The sequence below is a fragment of the Glycine soja genome, chromosome 19, assembly GCF_004193775.1.
Source record: "Glycine soja cultivar W05 chromosome 19, ASM419377v2, whole genome shotgun sequence".
Lineage (NCBI taxonomy): Eukaryota > Viridiplantae > Streptophyta > Magnoliopsida > Fabales > Fabaceae > Glycine > Glycine soja.
In genome coordinates, this window is record NC_041020.1 from 8,363,328 (window position 1) to 8,383,434 (window position 20,107).

Here is a 20,107-nt window from a genome sequence, read left to right on the forward strand (position 1 = left end):
TGTACAATGGAACAGGTTGAGGGATCAAAGCCATGTGTATAGCACGTTAGTTATCCACTCATTAATCATATATATGATGTTTTAATATCAGCAAAGTTATTCAAAGATAAAAGGAGTGAGTTATTCCCTTTCACATTTTATCATAGAGATCATTGGTATATGAAAAAGAAAAAAGAAAAAAAAATCAAAGGTAGAAAATTAAGTAACATTTTTTTAATATTGAGACTCAGGAATCACTTAGTACTTCCCACCATTTATATATATATATATATTCTTCGTTGTAATTTTATGCAAAAAGGGAAGTTTCTTCCTCCCTTTAACTTTCTAATTCCCCAATTAGATATTGAGGAATACGAAATTAAATCACAATTACAATAATAAAAAAGGGACATAATGAAACTAGCATGCGAGGTGCATAGACTTATTGGTGTCTTCATGTGGTAATAGCATCCAAAGCCAGGATGGTGCTGAGGTTCATTGGGTTCATGTAGATTTTAGAACCTGACATAATTTCTTCCACAATAAGCCTATTGGCCTTTTCAGATGGATGGAATGCATCCCAAAATGCATATTGGTCTCTATTGGGGCAAAGGTTGGAGAGTGGTGTGCATAGCCCAAGACCATTGTAGGGTCCTTGCCCACAACAAGCTATTTGTGACGTGATAAACCCTGCAAAAAGCAACAACATAAATGTCAATTTGCTTGCTAATTAATTTCTTTATGTCATCATTAATTAGAGAGAAATCACATCAAATTACACGTCAATTGAATCCAAGATAGTGGTGGGGATGTAATTAAGGTTTTAAATAAGGGTTCGGGTTGCAAATTTTCACAATCTATAATAATATTTTTATAAACTTTTATCTTTTTAATAAATTTCAACCAATAAGAGAAAATATATCAAAAAGTGTATTTAAAAGAGTATGACTCTAGAGTGTGTTCCTAACATTTCTTTATTGTGAAAAATTGCAAACATATGCTATTGATAGGCCCACAATTGCTGGATTATGCTGTCACAATTTTTTATGTTGCAGCCACATTTGTGATCGTGGACCATGGTGACCACAATTCAAAAAAACAATGGGCATGAGAAACTAGGTTGATGACATGAAAATTAATTAGCACTAGCAGTATGTAGTACCAAATTGTTGAGGGTTAGTAACGAAGTTGTTGTGCATTTTTCCTGTGTTTGCAGCAATAAAAGTGTCCTTTCCAATTTTCCTGTTGAGTTGTAGCAACATTTGTTCGAGTTGTGGATTAAACAACTCTGCAGCTTGTTGAAGTTCAGCAGCACATTGTCCATTTCTACCGCGTTGGGCCAATTCTGATGGAACACAACCCAATGGTCCTGTGCCTGTCACAAGAACTCTGCGTGCTCCCAAATCATACAGTTTCTGCAATAATATATATTTATGACTATGAGAAAGAGTGATCACAACTTCACAAATCATCAAAGTATTAACCCTTTTGTTTAATCAATAGGGTGTTACCTGCAAAAGTTTTTGGTACTCAGAAATGAGATACTTGACATATTGAGGTAATGGGTATTGGCGAGACCTTGCTGAATTGGGCACCAAGAAGTAGTTGTTTACAAAATCATTGCCACCTACAGTGATGAGTACTAGTGCTTGATTCACTAAGCTCTTAGTCTGTGAAGCTCCAATTATAGCTCTCACTCGGTTTTGGTACTCTTTAAAATATTGTAGCTGCCTATACATTCTGATTACGTTTATCTGCAAATTTGCATGCAATCATTTTTAAGTGGAATCCTCATGATTAGTCTTAAACTTTACAGTTGTTTTTATTATTATTTTAGAATTTATCTTGTGTTATGGTTTTAGTTTTGGGCATGGCACGTATTAGATATCATAGGAAAAAGTAAATAGTATGTAATGAACTTACAAACTGAATTCCAGTGTCATTAAGTATTCCAATTCCAGCTGAAGCAAAATTTGCACCAACAAGGAGCTTATTTCCTCTTAATTCTGGACTCAAGTATGGCAATGTAGCCTCAGCACCAAGTCGTTGACCTGAAACAAATCACTTAGTTAGACATAAACTTTATGTGTCTATGTTACGTAAATTATGATATGCAAAGCTACATGACCAAAAAGGGTTCAAAACTTGAAATGTGCATGATAAAAATGAAGCTTAAAAGATGAATGTGGAAGCCAAAATATGGTTCAAAATGTGGGAAGAGATATGTGAACTTAACTGATAAGATCAGGAATGTTGTAGCCATTGGAGAAACGACCAGTTGGTCTATGACTTGGAGGGTAATCAATCCCATAAGGGGGAGCATCGGCACGTGCCGTGGTAGCCAAGTAATTGTTGTTTCCATTATCAACAAGTGAATCTCCAAATACAAAGAATGTCCTTGGCCTAGCTTCAGCCTCAAAGACAATGGCACTAATTACTAGAACTAAACTTAGAATGGCCAAAGGAGCAAAACTTGACAAGGTTGCCATATTGAACTGAAGCTTTGGATGTGGGGTTGGTGTGTTAACTGAATTGAGAAGTAGTTTTTTGTTGTGGATGGAGAATTATGAGGAATTCAAGTCTTTATATAACAGCTTTTCATGCAGATTCTTACTTGCTTAGGAGGTCCCTTTATGGTGCCCTTTAATTGAAGTTGAATGTTTAATGATCTGCTTCTGAAAATTGAGGCATTATGATCACAAACATAAATGCGATAGGTTGGATTAGTTGAAATGCAAAGTAGAAAGGAAAGATGCCAAGGTTACTTCCACGTTACTTCTTTAGTAATATATAGCTTTTAATCATTAAGTTTTACTTAAGACTTTACCTTATGATCGATAATCAGATTCAAATAGTTAAAGTAAGCAACTGTAGTCTTAAGTATTATGTAGTGGATTAGTATAAATCAACGGAGACTTCATCCAAATGATAAATAGGAAGTGATAATTGAAAGGGTTGACGTACATATATAAGAGTTTATGTTGTTCACATGAATGGTATATAATCTGTTTAGCAAAAAAATTCGTATTTGATTCTCATCATGTTTAAAATTTCGTTGCACTAATGATAACCACGTATCGCAAATAGGATTAATTTTTAACACAGTGGATTGAAAGACACGGATTGAAAGACACTCGTGATCTATAATTGGGATTGCTAATGCGCACACAATTATTTTTCAGTTTGTGGGCATTAGTAACCTATAAAAAAAATAGACTAAAAAATCAATCTTAACTCTTTCTTTTAATAAGTTTAGTTTAACAATAATATAGTAATTTGTTATTTCTTTTTTAAGAACTCATTACTCTCTCATGTCCCACTTATATATTATGATTATTTAAGATCATAGTAATATGCTCTGTTTGGCTTTAAGAAATGGCATTATCTTTAGAAATGAGTCTTTTGATGTTAATGAGTTTATGGATGTCTCATTAATAAGATTTGACACACATCTGAACAGGCTAAAGTTTTTTGTTTTCTTATTGGTTTACTAATATTGTACGTACAAAATAATGTTGCTAGAAAAGCATAAGTCCTTGATTGTAAATGGGTTGGTAACCCTTTTATTTCAATTAATATATCTTTGGTATATTTAAAGAAAAAAGAAATACAAGTTCTATGAGCAGATTCACAACTGATGATTTTCCAAATCTCTTTCAAAACAAGCTTGCAAAGATAGCAAAACGAAACATTTATACATGCATGGCTACACAAGACTATAACTGTAATAATAGTTTATTTCAATGGGTATCATGGGACAATATAATATATCCTGATATTTCTAATCATGCTGTATATGTATATACTACAAAGCTATTATAAGTTAATCATCTTATAAAAAATTATTCAAACAAAGTATTTAAACGTTTGAAAATTGGTATTAATGCTATTTATGGTACTAATAATTTCTCTGCTTATGTATACGCGTAAGTACGAGTCGTGCATATATGAGGAGAATGGGAGATACAGTTTTATTCATAAGTTATTGACGGCATAAAAGAGAACCTTAAATGCCAAAATAATTGTACCATTTAGCATTATTCATTATTCATAAGTTGAAAAAATGTGTACCAAATGTGAATTGGAGGTGAATTCGTTTTCACTTTCCACCAGTAGCATTCAAGTATGCTTTTATATACCAACCACTCTAATGGTTTCTCTAATTTGAAATATTTCTGACACATTAAACGTCACCCTTTGAAGTTTATGACTAATTCGGTCAAACAAAATTAATTTTTGTAGCTGAGACAGCGGTGCAGTGATTATACGTAATTGCCACAATCAATTGGTTATCCTTTCCTCAATTCCCACTTCTGAGGCAATTAAAATCGATCTCCCAACATGTCGTTTTCAGAGTTTTTCTTTTTTAATTTTTTTAGAAAAAGTAAGAGAAAAAGAAAACGCTTAATTATTGTTTGGACTTTGCTAATATTTAGGGAACTAAAAGGGAAAATATTTAATGTGAAAATAATAGGAGAACACAAATAAAATTATGGACAACATAATTTTTTTCATTAAATAAAAATATTTCTACTTTAGGTTCTATAATTAACTAGTGCCCTAAGATTTCCTTCAGAAAAAGAAATCTAATTTCCTAAAAACATTGATTAACATTTGCTTTAGTGTTTTAGTCTTTATTTTCTTGAAATTTAAATTTTTTTTTAGTTCTTAAATTCTAAAAATAGTTTCTTTTAGTCCTTCTCATGATAAATTGGCAACTTGTGTAGCTACTAAAATTTACGTTTTAGTTTTTATACAAATAACTCTTTAAGTCTTTATGTTTTAATTTTTGGTAGCCTAAAACCACCGCAAAATGGAGGTATAAGCATTAAAGTCTAGAAAAATTTATCGCATAAGACTAAAACCAAAAATTTGTAAGTATAAAAATTAAAACAAAATTACAGTTAGCACAAATATATAAGAGCAAATGATTAATTAAGCAATTCAGAAAAAGAAAATTAAACCAATTCAAATTAAATATATTGTATATCACTATGAGTTTGACATGCACTTAGTTTTCTTTTTCAATGAGCTTATGGCCTTTTCTACTTGCTCTTAAGCACATGCTAGCAACGTAACCTAGCATGGTAGCAGGTCTTAATGTTGGTACGTAGTTGTTCTCTCATCCTTTGACCCACGAATCACATTCTTTACTTTTCTCTAGAAGGTGGCTATTTTCATTCTACCTAACGAAATACCAATCATTTCATGATTTCACCACTCCTGATATAATATTTTTTTACATCAATTTATCCGATTAGCAATTTTTCGTGGAGGCTAAATAAACTTGTGAGTAATTATAAAAGTACAACCACGCCCCATTTTTTAGGTGTATGGGTAGGGGGGGAAAGAGAAAGAGAGAAGAAATAAAAGAAGAGAGAAAAAATTATAAATATGATAATTTATGTGATAAGAAATGAAGAAAAATCTTATGGAAAAGAATGTATATGCGTATGGTAAGTATTTTCCTAAACTTATATATCTATCTATGGTAATATTTGTTGGAAGGATATTTGTTTGGTAGTTTTATGCATTAATAGAAATTACTTGCTTGCTGCACATTGGCAAGGGCACATGATAAGGTTGGCAGGTTTTGCAAAAAGTGAGAATGTGATATCGGTAAAGTAGTTGCTTTTTTTGTGCGTGTAAATAATGGTTGCCTTATCTTGAATAAATGTTCTTGATTGTATCTTGTTTCTAAGCTTGAATTGTATATGAACCATTGTAACTATAAATAAGTCAGATTTAACCATCAATGTTTTTATTGACTTATTGTAAATGCATAAAAAATAATGCTTTAGCACTAAGAGCTACAAGTAAAGAAAACTGCATATTAAGTGACTTTATTCTTTATTAAGATATTTCAATTTGGGGGCCATGTTATAGATCCTACTTTCCATGATCTTATACAATTTCGAATAAATTTGTTAGAGATGCAAAAGAAGATTATCAGTTTCATTAATTAATATAAGATATTGCATTGCTATAGAGATTCTGTTCATGCTTTAATGTTCTTATCTACATGAGCAACTTATATTTTCATGGTTTTATTCATAGTTCTAGATGTTCATATAGATTATATCATGTGATAGCTTTATCATGAAATAGAAGTTGCTTGTTTGTTGGAAGCTATAGAAGCAAGGTTGGCAAAGATGTCACTCAGCTATGTATGGATTTGCTTATTGTGCTAATCATCAGTCGCAAAGTAACGATCACCAAACTGCCCTAGGCCAGGGATCACATGAGATTTCTCATTCAGTGATGCATCAATCTCTGATGTCACAAGTTTAATCATTGGAAATCTCTCACAAACTGCATTTATTCCTTGTGGTGACTGCATCATGCATTGTTGTTAGTAATAAATAATGCAAAGAATCCAAAATGCATAAACATAGGTAAAGATAAGGAAGCAACAAATCAAAGTGACTCACTGCTACTAAATTTAGAAATATAATGTTAGATTCTGATACACCTTTGTTGAGAAGCAGAGAGATAGCTTTGACTGCAGAGTTTCCTGATGATTATAATCATTAGACACTGCAGGGGAATTTAGTAGTAACACTACAACACATGATACAGATACAATACACATAAGACATGGATGTCACTATAGTATAACATAGAAAATCAACATAAAACGATAAATCTTTTAATGAGAATAATTAATCTTTTATAATTTAATATAACTAGTAAAGTTCTATAATCTATTTAAGGCTTAAATATATTGTTGGTCAAGTAAACCTGATGTCATGATTTTTGTGGTGGTTCAAATGAAAGAAAGTTAAGAAATATTGGTTCAACATTCATCACTAAAATGTCCAGGGATCTAGCTCAATTGATTGAACAGGATGTATGAGTGTTGTAAACTCTCTGATACCGTATTTAATTCTTACGAATAAAAAAACATTCACCACTAAAATTATTTAGTGAGATATTTGATAGTTGGAAAATTATTTAGTTTGATGCTTAAATATTTTCTCAACTCTACAAATAGGTCACTTTTTTCAGTTTTTCAAGTCTTTGTAATTATTTTTATTTTTAATCCCTACAAATATATAAGTTTTTTGTGCTTGATGACATCATCACTTGGTGATGGGGTATTTAATAATTTCATCAAATGATTATATCATTATTTGGTGATGTGTCATCTGATGACATCATCAATTAGTAATGTGACCATCAAACACATTTTCATCATCAATTACCTCATCTTTATTTTTTAAGGAGACAACATGGAACAAAAGAAAAATATAAAAAAATTTAGATACAACAACTAAATAAAAAAAATTGTAGGTGCCAAAATCAAAATGTGGTACATTTAGAAGGATAAAACATTTTTAAGTCTCTATTTAATTAGTATATTATTTTCATTGCTAATTGTGTAAAAATTAAAAATAAAGGAAAGAAAACCATAAACAAATTGTAAACTTTAGCTAGAAACATTGTTTTTGAAAATTTTTGAGACACAGTTTCATCAAGTAAGTGAACTATTTTGAAATGTGCTTGCAAATTACACGAAAATGAAGAGTTGTGCAACATATTACCTCTGATTCTTAAGTAACAAATGATATTTTTCTTTGGTTCTAATTATAAGTAATAATGATCAGTTTTTAAACTTATTTAAAGTTAAATGCCTTTTATACCCTTAATTTATTAATAACTCTATTTACTAGACACCCACTCATTGGACTATGAATATTAACATTAAATGAAATTATCACTTATAACATTTAAACTTAAGGACACTTTTAGAATAAAATTTAAATTTATGATGATACTAATGTGACCATCAATTTCTTTGATCTTGATTATTTGTACTATATTGCTTATATATAGGATCAAAGGTAATAGTTTGTAAAACCTGTGGCCAAAACTGGATCGAGTAGCAACACATGACGACTTGCAATATCTTTTGGTAGCTTCTCATAGATTAACTGCATCATGTAAAAAAAAATGACACATGATTTTTGTAAAAAAAAATGATATATACTAACGTGTTCACTTTAAATATATAGAAATTAAAAAGTGACCATTCATCTCTCTAAAAAAATATAGTCTCATGAATTTTTTCCTATATAAGACTATATGAGGTAATAGACTAAATACTTCATTGTCCTATTATTTATCTATCAATCTAGAAGCAATTTAGGAGCATTGAACATTTACTGATCTATTATCAAACATAATAAGAGAAGGCATTAAGGTCAAACTATGAAACATAATCCCTATATATATAAAAATTAGAGTAATTATCTTGAGTGATAGTTTAGTTTTCATTCTTAGATTAGAGCTTTTTTAGGGTGTTTTTACTATAGTGGTTTTAGCGATATTTTTAAAATCTCATATCTTTTTCAATATATCATTTTTAATATCTTTAATTTTAATTTTAATTTCAATGTTTTTTTAAAAAAATTATCAATAATTAAAAATAAATTTATATTACAGTGTGAATGATTTACTATAAATCGAAAAAATAATCTATATGTCTAAAATCTTTATATATTACAAAATTTAATTATAATATAATTTATGAATTTAAAAACATTTATTAAATATAAATTTTAGTTATATAAAATAAACATTTATTTTGTGTCATATACAATCTAAAAATACTAGTAGTCTTGAACATCATATTTAATACAAAAGTAAACACAATAGTATCATCTTTCTAATAAAGTTAATATATCATATACAAAGAATGAAAAAATCTAACTAGTCTGAATCATTGTCTATACGGCAAAAAAACTCAAGTGTCAAACTATATTGAGAAAAACATTAACTAGAAATATTCACAACATAAAATATAAAGTAAAGTACCAAATTAGTCCCTCACTTTTGGAGGCGCTATCAATTTGGTCCCTGAGATTTAAAAAATATCAAAATGATTCTCGATTTTACATTTTGTTTATCACGTTAGTCCCTGCCGTAGTCTCTTAACACCGTTAGTAAATGTGTGATGTGACACGTTAAGTGCCACCTGGACGCACACGTGAAACTTCCACATCAATTTCTTCTACTTACCACGTAAGGAGAGACTAAATTGACATTAAAGGGACTAAAATAACATAATTTAAGTGATCATCTTTTTTCCCAAAATGTTAAAACCCTAATGGCTACTTTAACATTCACGTTTTCATTCCATTTTTCCTCCTACTCATACTCTCATCCAATTCTTATTCTTCTCCTATTCATCTTTCTCCATCTTTGTAGTTCTTCTTCTATTATTTTGTGGTCTACCATGTCTGCTAATTCAAGCACAAGGGAGAGTGTCACGTCAAACCGTCTTTGTTATTTTCGTATAAGAGCTATCATTCGAACAACAAGGACGGCAAGGAATAATGGGATACTGTTTTATGCTTGACCATTACCACAAGTAAGTAATGTTAATGGTGTTTTTTGTATTCTAATTTTTGTGCAAGATTGAATATGGATATTTTGTGTTGTGCAGCAAGATGCAGATCGATGTAATTTCTTTTCGTGGGTTGATGAAGACATTGATGTTGGTGCAATTGAAATAGGTAGAATAGAACCAATATAAGACTTTGGTCTAAGGTTGAGACTGAAGATTCTGCAAAGAGAAGTTAGGGTTTAATTTTAACATTTTGGGGAAAAAGATTATCACCTAAATTATGTCATTTTAGTTCCTTTAATGTCAATTTAGTCTCTCCTTACGTGACAAGTAGAAGAAACTGATGTGAAAGTTTCACGTATGCGTCCAGGTGCTACTTAACGTGCCATATCACACATTTACTAACGGTGTTAAGAGACTACTAACGATAGAGACTAATGTGTCAAACAGAATGTAAAGTCGATGATCATTTTGACATTTTTTAAATCTCAGGGACCAAATTGACAACGTCTCCAAAAGTGAGAGACTAATTTAATACTTTACTCATAAAATATATAAGTAAACAATAATTCTCATTTTATGAATTAGTTTTTAGAGTTAAATTAATCTCAAACTTACATTCTAAGTTAGTATAAAAGTTTATTCTAAATCCATTCACGGATCATCTACCATATTATTCATGCACCAAGTCTCAAAGTATTGGGTGTGAGAGATGTATAAGAAATAACTCAAGTCTCATATCAATTAGACATAATCTAAAGATAAAATATATAAGTGAGAGAGAATAATTCTTTATCTTATGAACTAATTTTTGAAATTAAATTAAGAATAAACTCACATTTTAAGAGTCTATAAAAAAAAATAAAACCAACATTCATGACCACATTCAAAATCCTTCATCGCACAGAAAATACATCTGACATTATTTTATTTTTTTTTAGAAAAAAGTTATCTCAAACTGAAATTTCCAACGTATCTAAAAAATGTAGAGATAGACAGAATAAAACAATTTATTCGTTAAATTCGGCATGCTTTGTATTTATCTTTTTCGTATTTGTGTAAGATTATGAGATAACTATGCACCCCAGGCTAAGTGCAAATGAACAGGAAAATGTAAGTAGAATAATGATTTTCCCAACTAACCTGTCGACCATTTGTGCCATGCCCATGAATAAGGATTTTACCAATTTTGATTCCCTTACAACACGCTCTTAATGCATTTTCCATGCTTTCTCCACTGATGTTAAAGTAGGAGGGAAGAGTAATTCAATAAAAAAAAATTAATAAACAAGTTTAATATGCTTTGGACACCTAAAATTAAAGGAGAAAAGTGTTGAACCAAAGGTTTATCATAAAGTCACGTGCAATATGAATTTAAGCAAAAATCATAGCTAATGTATATTTACAAAAGGTTCCTTTATGACTTAACAAATTTTCAAAGTTATAATTCTGAGTAGAAAAAAAAAACATTAGATATGTTTTAGGTCCATAATAACTCACCGGTTTTTATTTTAGATTTTTAATAATTTTTTCTGTTGAATATTTAATATATTAAAACTTTTATTTTAAGTTTTTACTGTCAAATTAACTAACATTTTTAAAAATTAAAATTTTAATATATCAAAGATATAATGAAACGAAAAAAAATTATTAGGAATTTAAAATATAAATTAATTATTTAAGAACTTAAAATACATTTAAAAAAATGAGATAAGATTGTGGACACAAATGGTTATTTTCACTTATGAGACTAACATTATAAATTTGGATGTTTGAACAGGAATTATGCTTTGACCTTTGACACGTCAGGAAGTTCTACTTTATAAAATTTACGTTCTAAACTCAATCTAAAGGAATCGTTGTTCGAATATCTATAGAATAAATAACATTGCTAATTATATTTTGGAAAATATTTTATTCCAAAACATGATAACTTAAAATTGTATATATTCAAAAAAAAAAAACTTAAAATTGTGTACCTTCTAATGACTGATACTCCGCACAACCTACTACAGAAAATTACACCAGAGTATACAGATCCTGCAAGCCAGAAGACAAACTAACACTTCAACCTTTTTATTGATAATATTAGAAAGTAGTGAAAACTACATTAATCATCCCGAAGGTTTTTGTAAAATTACACAAATACTTCCTATTTTTTAAACAATTAGAGTGAACCCCCATGTAGCTGAGTGTTAGTGTTAGTATAATATAGAAGGAGATATCAGTATAATATTTTCAAATATTATAATTGTTAGTGTAACATACAATAGGATATCAGTGTAATATTTTTAAACTTAAAGGAAATTAGTGTAAAATAGAAAAAAGTAGTGATATTTATAAATTTAAAATAAAAAAAAAAACTTAAAATGTGTGAGTGTAATTTTCTCTGTAATGTATATTAAAAGTTGACATACTAGTTAAAATAAATAAATAAATTTAACACGTGAAAAAAATTCTTTTTTCTGTTCCTTTTCCTTTTTGCACAATATCATAATGTTTTCTAATAACTTAAGTATGTAAGGAGTGTATAAATATAAATTCATAAAAGAAACATTACTCTATCAAAGTAATGTAAGGTTCAAAGTGAATGTAAAGGTAGGCCCCTACTACCATATGGTGTAAGAATACTATGTATATTGATGAAATGGTCAAAATACCAGTGTAAAGTAATTTATGAATAAAGTAATTGATTCGAGATTAAGAACAATTTCTTATAACGTACAATTGAATATGCATCACATAATCTGTAACACGGTAAATGTAATTAAAATAGGAGAAATGACCCACATTAATGTGGCAATTCTTATTCAATTGCACAAAATAATTAAGAGATTTCTCTTACTCCCAAAAATGATAGAATTTCTCGTAATTAATACATGACAATATATCCCCGACATTTGTTATATCCTAGTTACCTGTTGGTGTTATCACCTGTTTTTCAGAAAAAGGAAGATGACCCAATCCGTGCTCGACAACCTTAAAATTTCAAAAAATGTCATCATTCATTATCATTTTTAAGAATACTTTTTATTTACACAAACTTGTATACCAGTCTAATAAGACGATCTGAATAGAAGACAAAGTCATGCTTTGTTGTCTTAACATCTCGGATAAGAGTGTGCATTCCCTTTATCTGAGTACAAACACATGTTAGTTTAGATTCTTCATCCTCATCATTATCCTAAGCTTTATATACTTTCCATTTTTATATAATAGGACTATGAAAGTTTTACCTGAAATGTTGAACATATAACAAAAATATTGGGATATATTTTACACAAATCATGTTGGCCAAGCTTCATGCGTATGTTTTGTACTATTAAGTCAATGGCAACATCATTATCTCCTCCACTCGGGATGATAATATCAGCATACTTTTTAGTTGGCAATACAAAATCTTCAAAACTTGGCTTTACAAATCTGGAATACTGAACAATCATTTTGTATTTAGTCAAGGAGGACTTTAAACATTTTTAAACAAAAACAACTTTGAATAAGTTATATGCTGAAAAGAAAAAGCTACAAGAATCAATAAAAAAATGTTCAACTAGGGGATGTTTAGTACAATAAAAGTTATTTTTCATGTTTAAAAATTATGATTCCTAATTAATAATATATTTATTTTGTTAGGCATTTATATAAGTTCCTTTTCAAGGTGTAACGTGGTATTTTTATCACGAAAAAAATGTTATTTTAACTTGATAAAGTTAGATTTTCACTTCTTCCATGGAAAAATTGTGTAAAACATCCAGCAAAAATACATTCATTATCAAGAAATATTTTTTCTTGGAATGTTATTTTTTAAAATAGATACCAAACATAAAAAGTCTATGATCTCCCAATTTAAGATTTCTAAGAAACTAAAAACTTCTTCTAATCCCTACCAAATCTTCCTTTAATGTAGGTTATATCTTCTACATTTTAGATTGATATATTTTGTATTTTAATTTAACTTTATTCATCCTCACAAATATAGGATCCAATTCCATGCAAACAAATGATATATAAATTTTTTAACTAATCTCAAAAGTAAATAAAAAAGTGTAAATTCCTTCTTCCCAGAATTGCTTGCTCTCATAATTATTTGCTTTATTATGTTAGATGGGCTTTCCAATCCAATGCAAGTGAAGAAGGTGGTCAATATAGTAGGCATGCATATCACATTTTAGAAATGCATCTAGGAGGGGATTAGCATCTAAAAATTATTGAAAGTGTAAAAATCATATCAAATGTAGAGCTAATAACTTGATTATAATCAGTAATTAACTTAATTCACATTGAGTTATATTGAAGCATTACAAAGGCTTTATTTTATAGTTCAAATGAAGAATGTAGTTCTTCTAAAAAAAATAAGAATGTAGCTACTTAGATCTTATTTACCTTCATTAGATGGAAACTATAACCTTCACCACATTGCTTGAAATTTGAAGGTAATAATAAGATCTAAGGTACCTGCATTCTTCATTTTGTAAGATCTAAGGTAACTCACTCTTATTTAAACTTGCATTTTGACTTAACCATATTGCTAGAAAAATATAACCTTAACTCCTATTAGGGATTCACCAAGCAAAAATAACATCATGAAATTATTTATTTTGTAAGAAGTGACATTATCAATATTTCTTTTTCTTTGAGGAATAAATAATTAATACCGCTTAATTCAATCTGCATGTAGGCTTTTCCTTCAAAATGTTACAAAATATGAAACTAATAAGGAGTAAGCTTACTAACTTGATCCAAAACATTCTCAATATTCCTCCCACGCTCAATAGCAAGGCGTTGCATCCTTCGTGTAAGGCGCACATCAGAATCTGCATTGCTTAAACAATAGTAGTCTTTTTAACCATATATTTGTATTACTAGTCCTAGATATAATGCTCGATCATTGACTGAACCGTCTAAAGGATCATTAAATAGAAAAGAAAAAAAAATTAGAGATATTGAAAGACATTTAGTTCACAAACTCACAATAATTTAATCCTATATAGAAATTTAAACCATGATAATAAAAAAAATGACTTTGAAACATCTTTCTCTAAATCAATGAAGGAGCAAGAGGAATACAAAATGAATTTTCCAATCCTCAACATGTTCTTTTGTGCTAGTCAGAGAAACTATCACCATATTATTAAGGTTTTGGCGAATGTTTGTGATACTATTAAAGTGCTTAGTACCAATTATACATCCTTTCAAATAATACACATATGCTAATTGTTTTCCTTTTCAATTAGTATGTATCAATATGAGTGAGGAATTAAAAATAATAACTAACCTTCATCAACAAAGATCTTCATGTTCAAAAGATTACGAACACCAGAATCATGAAGAACTAATATCCCTTCTAAAACTATTATATTTGCAGGTTGAACCTGTCAATTGAATGCATCCAAAGAGATTATATTTTAATAAACAATGTAATATATATATATATATATATATATAATGATGTATAACAATCAAGTTATTTCAATAGCTTGGTTACTTCCAATAGCAATTTCGCTAAGAAATAAAATTACATATTAATATTGTAGCAATAAGGTAACTGACAATTATACACACATCAGTATCAAATACTTAATTAAAAAGTATGACATCAACCTTAACTAAAATCTATCCAGATGGTTTCAATCTCTTTAATAATCACATGTAATATTTTTTATTTTCAAAATTCATATTAGTACCTGACGTCCAGCTTCAATTCTCTTATGGGAATTGAAATCATAATTTGGTATAGTAACAGGTTGTCCACATTTTAATTTCTCCAATGTTGAAAGCAAAAGCTTTGTATCAAAGGCATCTAAAAAATCAAGAAGAGCCAATTGTTCTTATATTGGATTAGATTTTGAAACTAATTCTACATCAAGTTTTGAATTCCATATGCTACACAAAATTGGATCGACAAGATTCATTATGTACTCACCAGGATGATCAAAATTATACTCATTAACTTTCTGCAACATCTTGTCGCTCAATGAGTGATAAAACGAGTCCTATAAAATCATGTGCAAATGAATTGTAAGAAAAATCTAAAATTAGTTATTGCCGTGAAAAAATATTTAGACAAACAAATACCATTATCATTTCAAATAGGCGAGAAAAGCATACACAATCAAACCATTAGTTTATCCAAAAACCGAAAGAAAAATATATTCAAAATTAACAATTAATCTTGTTTACTCCCATTCAGAAAAATACAAGACAAAGAAAAACACTAACGTTATCAATATAGAGAATAAATATTATAGAGAATTAGTTACTTGGGTAATGAGGACAACGCGTTGATCGTGAAGTTGAGTATTTATCATGTTACATACAGTTGTTTTTCCAGATGCAGTTCCACCAGCAACACCTAAAAAAAATTCATTTTGTAAAAAAACAAAAGAAAAATAGTGAAATTGAAAATAAAATATGTAAATGTCATTTGTACCAATAAAAAAGGGTTGTTTTGGGGATGATGGAGCTTTGAAGCCATTGGATTGGAGCGTATGCTTGTCCTCAATGTTGAGGTTCAATGGTGTAGCCTCTTTTTCAAAATTGTTCATCTCCATTACTTTCCGTGTGTATATCTAGGATCCTTGTATCATACACATAACACATTCATCTATACTTGATATCAAACAACCCAATACATACGGGAAAAGAGCATTACCTACCTTTTGTGTTTGCTAATGTTGTGGAGAATTCGTTACTACATATTCTATAGGTAAATCTGATTAACACATCATTCTCATAAATAATATTCATATATAATCTTTGTTAGTTAATTATTAGTTTTTTATATATAATTTATGTAGACCATTGAATATATCAAAATGATTTATCATTTTCTCGTTAATTAGAGACAAATTCATGTGGGCATGAATATTAGTAACATTATTACAAATTTTGCTTGGTGGTGCATACATTTGGGTCAGCTTAGAGGGGAGTGATTTGAATAATTTTTTTTTTGTTGACTAGTGATTTGAGCAATTTTATGAAGCCAAGTTTAGATACATTGTCACCATTATACACTAAAAATATCAACGTAATTATTATTTAAAAAAACATTATTGATTAATTTTATGTAGGTCGTGTCCAGAAGTTTAAAAGCCTTAGACAAATTTTATAATTAAGTGCCACTTTAATATAATTTAATAATTTTTATTTTGTTCTGCTAACATTATGGTCTGCAAATTTGTTAATTAAAATTTAATATCAAACAATTTTAACACTTCATTTTATGATAATTCATTTAATCATTAATATCAAACTTAATCTAAAAAATTGAAAGTTTCTCTTAATAATGAAAACATTTGCAATTATTATTAATAATATTTTATAAACATTATATTTGAGTCGGCCCAAATGTTGCCTGATGATGCATACATTTGCGTCAGCTTTGTGGTGAGTAATTTGAATAACTTTTTTTGGTGAATAGTGATTTGAATAATTTTTATGAAGTCTTAAGTTTAGATACATTGTCGCCATTATACAGTAAAAAAAATATCAAAGTAATTATATATAATAAAAAACATTAATGGTTAATTTTATGTGGGTTGTGTCTAGAAGTTTTGATGCCTTAGACAAATTTAATATTTTAGTGCTACTTCATTATTATTTTATTCTTCTAACATTTGATATGAAAATTTGTTAAAAGTTTAATAAAAAAAAATTCAAATTTTCGTTTTATGATAATTCATTTAATCACTATCTTGCAACACCTTTAATCTCAACTTAATCTAAAAAGAACTTCTCTTAATAATGACAATATTTGCAATTATGATTAATAATATTCTAAAAATTACAGAAACTAAAAAAAAATAAGTTTTAATATAGTTTAATACTTTTAAAAAAAATCTTTTGTTGGTATTTCTTTCACAAACTTCATTTTATGAAAAATAAATGTCAAAATCACTTATATCAAATTAGTATAATGCTCATTAAAATCTTAATTTGTTTCAAAATTAATAAAATATTTTTTATAGATTATCTTTTAAAAATTTAACTTTTTGTATATAGAAAAAGAGGCATTTTTTATTTGTAAAAATCAAATGCATTTATTAGGTAGTTTACAACAATTCATACACCTAATTCAACCAATTGAGTTAAATTCCTTGAGAAAAAAAGGGAGGCATGCTAAGTCATCACAATAAAGCTTGCAATCACAACCATGTTGGTGCCCCATGTTTTATCCATTATATATACACCAAATATAATTAAAAGACAAAAATCAAATACAAAACCTGGGGCATAAACGGGACCCAAAACCAATCACCTAAACCTAAAGAAAGGTAAAGGGTGTCTATTACTCTTCCCAAATAAAACTAGAAAGGAAATTCCACCAAGTAAAACCCTGTACATGGATATATGCCATGAGAAGTAAGTTTGCCAATCCATATATTTCATTCTCTAAAAATATGAGAATACATAAAATTTACATTACAAGTTATTTTTATACAATTCAACTGTTTATTTCTAAGACGCCAAGGAACTACGTTAGGAAATTAAAAGATTTTATGACAAGGAGAGAATCACACTCAAGCCTTAAATTGGTCCATCCTAAAGTGAATCAAAAGGTCACTAGATGGGGAATGAATAGTGACACTTAATCAACTATGTTTTTCTCTACAAAAGAACTCTCAGTTTCTAAAGTTCCTTAAGATATATCGGAGTTTAGTTTCTAGAAGCTTTGTTAGGAGCAATCTTTATCCTTTGACAGTTCTTTCTATAAAGATAATTATCTAGTAAAATCTTACAAAGATAATGAATGTCATATACTACTTCAAAAGCTACTTAAAAATTGCCAGATCCGGGATTGTGTAGAATATGCTTTTATCTTTTAATATGTATGAGTAGAGGTTGCTTCTAAACTTTGAAGACAGTTTGAGAAAACATATATATAATGATCTTATATCAAAGATATAACATTTTTAAAACAAGTTTCTCAAAATAAATATGTAAAAATAACATAACAAAAGAAATAAGAAGGATAAAGCACACATAATTTATATTGCTTCACCCACGACTTTGTGCTACATTCAGTCCCAACACCTATAGGATTTCTAATAACACAAGCACCAATTGTGATATTCTTTCTTTTCTTAAGCCTCCATATGCTCCGACAAGTTTCTATAGGCACCCCCTAAGTATTCTTTCTAAAAGTCTCTTCAGGCTTCACCCGAGTATTGTTATATTGCCTTAAATACTCATTTTGTCTTAGGTAAATAGTCATTTTTGTCTCTCATTATGTAATTCACTGACAAATGCATCCTGAAAGATAAAAATATAAAATGTAGTCCCTGAAAGTGTAAAAAGTGTGACAAATATATTCGACCATTAACTTCTGTCCATCACCGTTAATAAAATAGTCTACATGGTACGAAAGGACAAATTTGTCACGGAAATGATCGTCAACGTGGATTGCCAGTATAGGGGCATATTTGTCATAATATTTTTTTGACTTTTTGTCTTCTCACTCCGTAGTCAAATACGTCCCTAAAAGATAAAAATGCAAAATTTAGTCCCCGAAAGTATAAAAAGTATGACAAATATATCCGGACGTTAATAATGAATTGTATAGGAGAGAAGTTAGGGGAAAAGGAATTAAAAAATAATAAAATACAACTTAAGATTTAAATTCTTATATTTTGATTATCTATCTATTTATCCATCTATCAAATTGTTAATTAGTTTTTTAATTAATCAATATAACTACTTATTTTCCAAAATAAAATAAATTTCTTTAGTTTTATGATATAAAAAAATTGAGTTACCATTTTAAAAAATGAAAGCCTTTATTTCTTCAAATTTTTTGTTTCTTTAATTAATTATTAATCTTTATTACGTACTCTACCATAGTATATCAAATGGAATGCAAGGTCGTTGCAGCCCCTAAATCAGCGAGAGATACAACTCTCTGTCCCAAAGGCAAAGAATAAAACTCCATATTACTTTTTTTTTGTTTTGTTTTGAAGTTAACCTATGTATTAGTTTAAGTATTATTGTATTTTTTATTTAAATTTATTTGGGTTCTTTATTTGTTAGTAACTGTTTTCATTTCATTCATATTATGTATAATAAGTATTATCTTGAGTGGAAGCACATGAGATATATCCAAGGGATTCTTTCATATTTGACGTATATATGTACATTTTATTGATTAAGAAAAAAGACTTATAATTTCAGTTTAGCTTTATCTAGTTTAAATTTTGTGATACTTTTTTTTAAAAAAATAGTTGATTAAATTCTTTTTTTAAAAATAAATAAATTTGGTCCTGCGGCCGATTGTGTTTTTTCTACTCAAAACTCTCGACATATTATTTTCAATCTAAATATAAGGGTACTTAAGTTTGAATTGGGATATAGAATAATTTTAAAGATTAAAAGTGAGAAATTTAGTAGAAATTTGATAAAATTATAAGATATAAGATAAAGTTTTTTTTAACAACAAAGATTAAGGTTTGACAAGGAAATCAAAATAATAAAATATATATATTAAAAGGCAATTTAAAAAATATATTACATAAGTACTAAACAAATAGGAGTAGTAAATTACAAACACATAATAATAATAATAATAATAATAATAATAATAATAATAATAATAATAATAATAATAATAACAACAACAACAACAATAATTAGTCACAATCTATTATCAACGTCTGGATATATTTGTTGCACTTTTTATACTTTCGAGAACTAAATTTTATATTTTCATCTTTTGAGGACACATTTGTCAATAGAATGAGAAGACGAAAAGTCAAAAAAATATTATGACAAATATGCCCCTACGCT

The 20,107-nt window shown here is 28.5% G+C and overlaps 2 protein-coding genes across 2 annotated transcripts; both read right to left on the minus strand.

The window, feature by feature from the left end:
- Positions 1-219: 219 nt before the first annotated feature.
- Positions 220-2,545, minus strand: LOC114399486 (GDSL esterase/lipase At5g33370-like). Its single transcript, XM_028361682.1, has 5 exons — positions 2,216-2,545; positions 1,903-2,030; positions 1,491-1,733; positions 1,142-1,394; positions 220-669 (listed from the first exon to the last, which is right to left on the minus strand). Exons 1-5 carry the CDS (start codon positions 2,466-2,468, stop codon positions 434-436), a joined length of 1,113 nt encoding a protein of 370 aa, XP_028217483.1. The 5' UTR covers positions 2,469-2,545; the 3' UTR covers positions 220-433.
- Positions 2,546-6,061: 3,516 nt separating this feature from the next.
- On the minus strand, positions 6,062-15,651 carry LOC114398391 (uridine kinase-like protein 5). Its single transcript, XM_028360578.1, has 13 exons — positions 15,589-15,651; positions 15,252-15,321; positions 15,013-15,128; positions 14,604-14,700; positions 14,063-14,142; positions 12,565-12,759; positions 12,381-12,464; positions 12,247-12,307; positions 11,308-11,368; positions 10,472-10,565; positions 7,841-7,913; positions 6,411-6,493; positions 6,062-6,313 (listed from the first exon to the last, which is right to left on the minus strand). The coding sequence occupies exons 1-13, from the start codon at positions 15,634-15,636 to the stop codon at positions 6,167-6,169; spliced, it is 1,209 nt and encodes a 402-aa protein (XP_028216379.1). The 5' UTR covers positions 15,637-15,651; the 3' UTR covers positions 6,062-6,166.
- Positions 15,652-20,107: the final 4,456 nt, after the last annotated feature.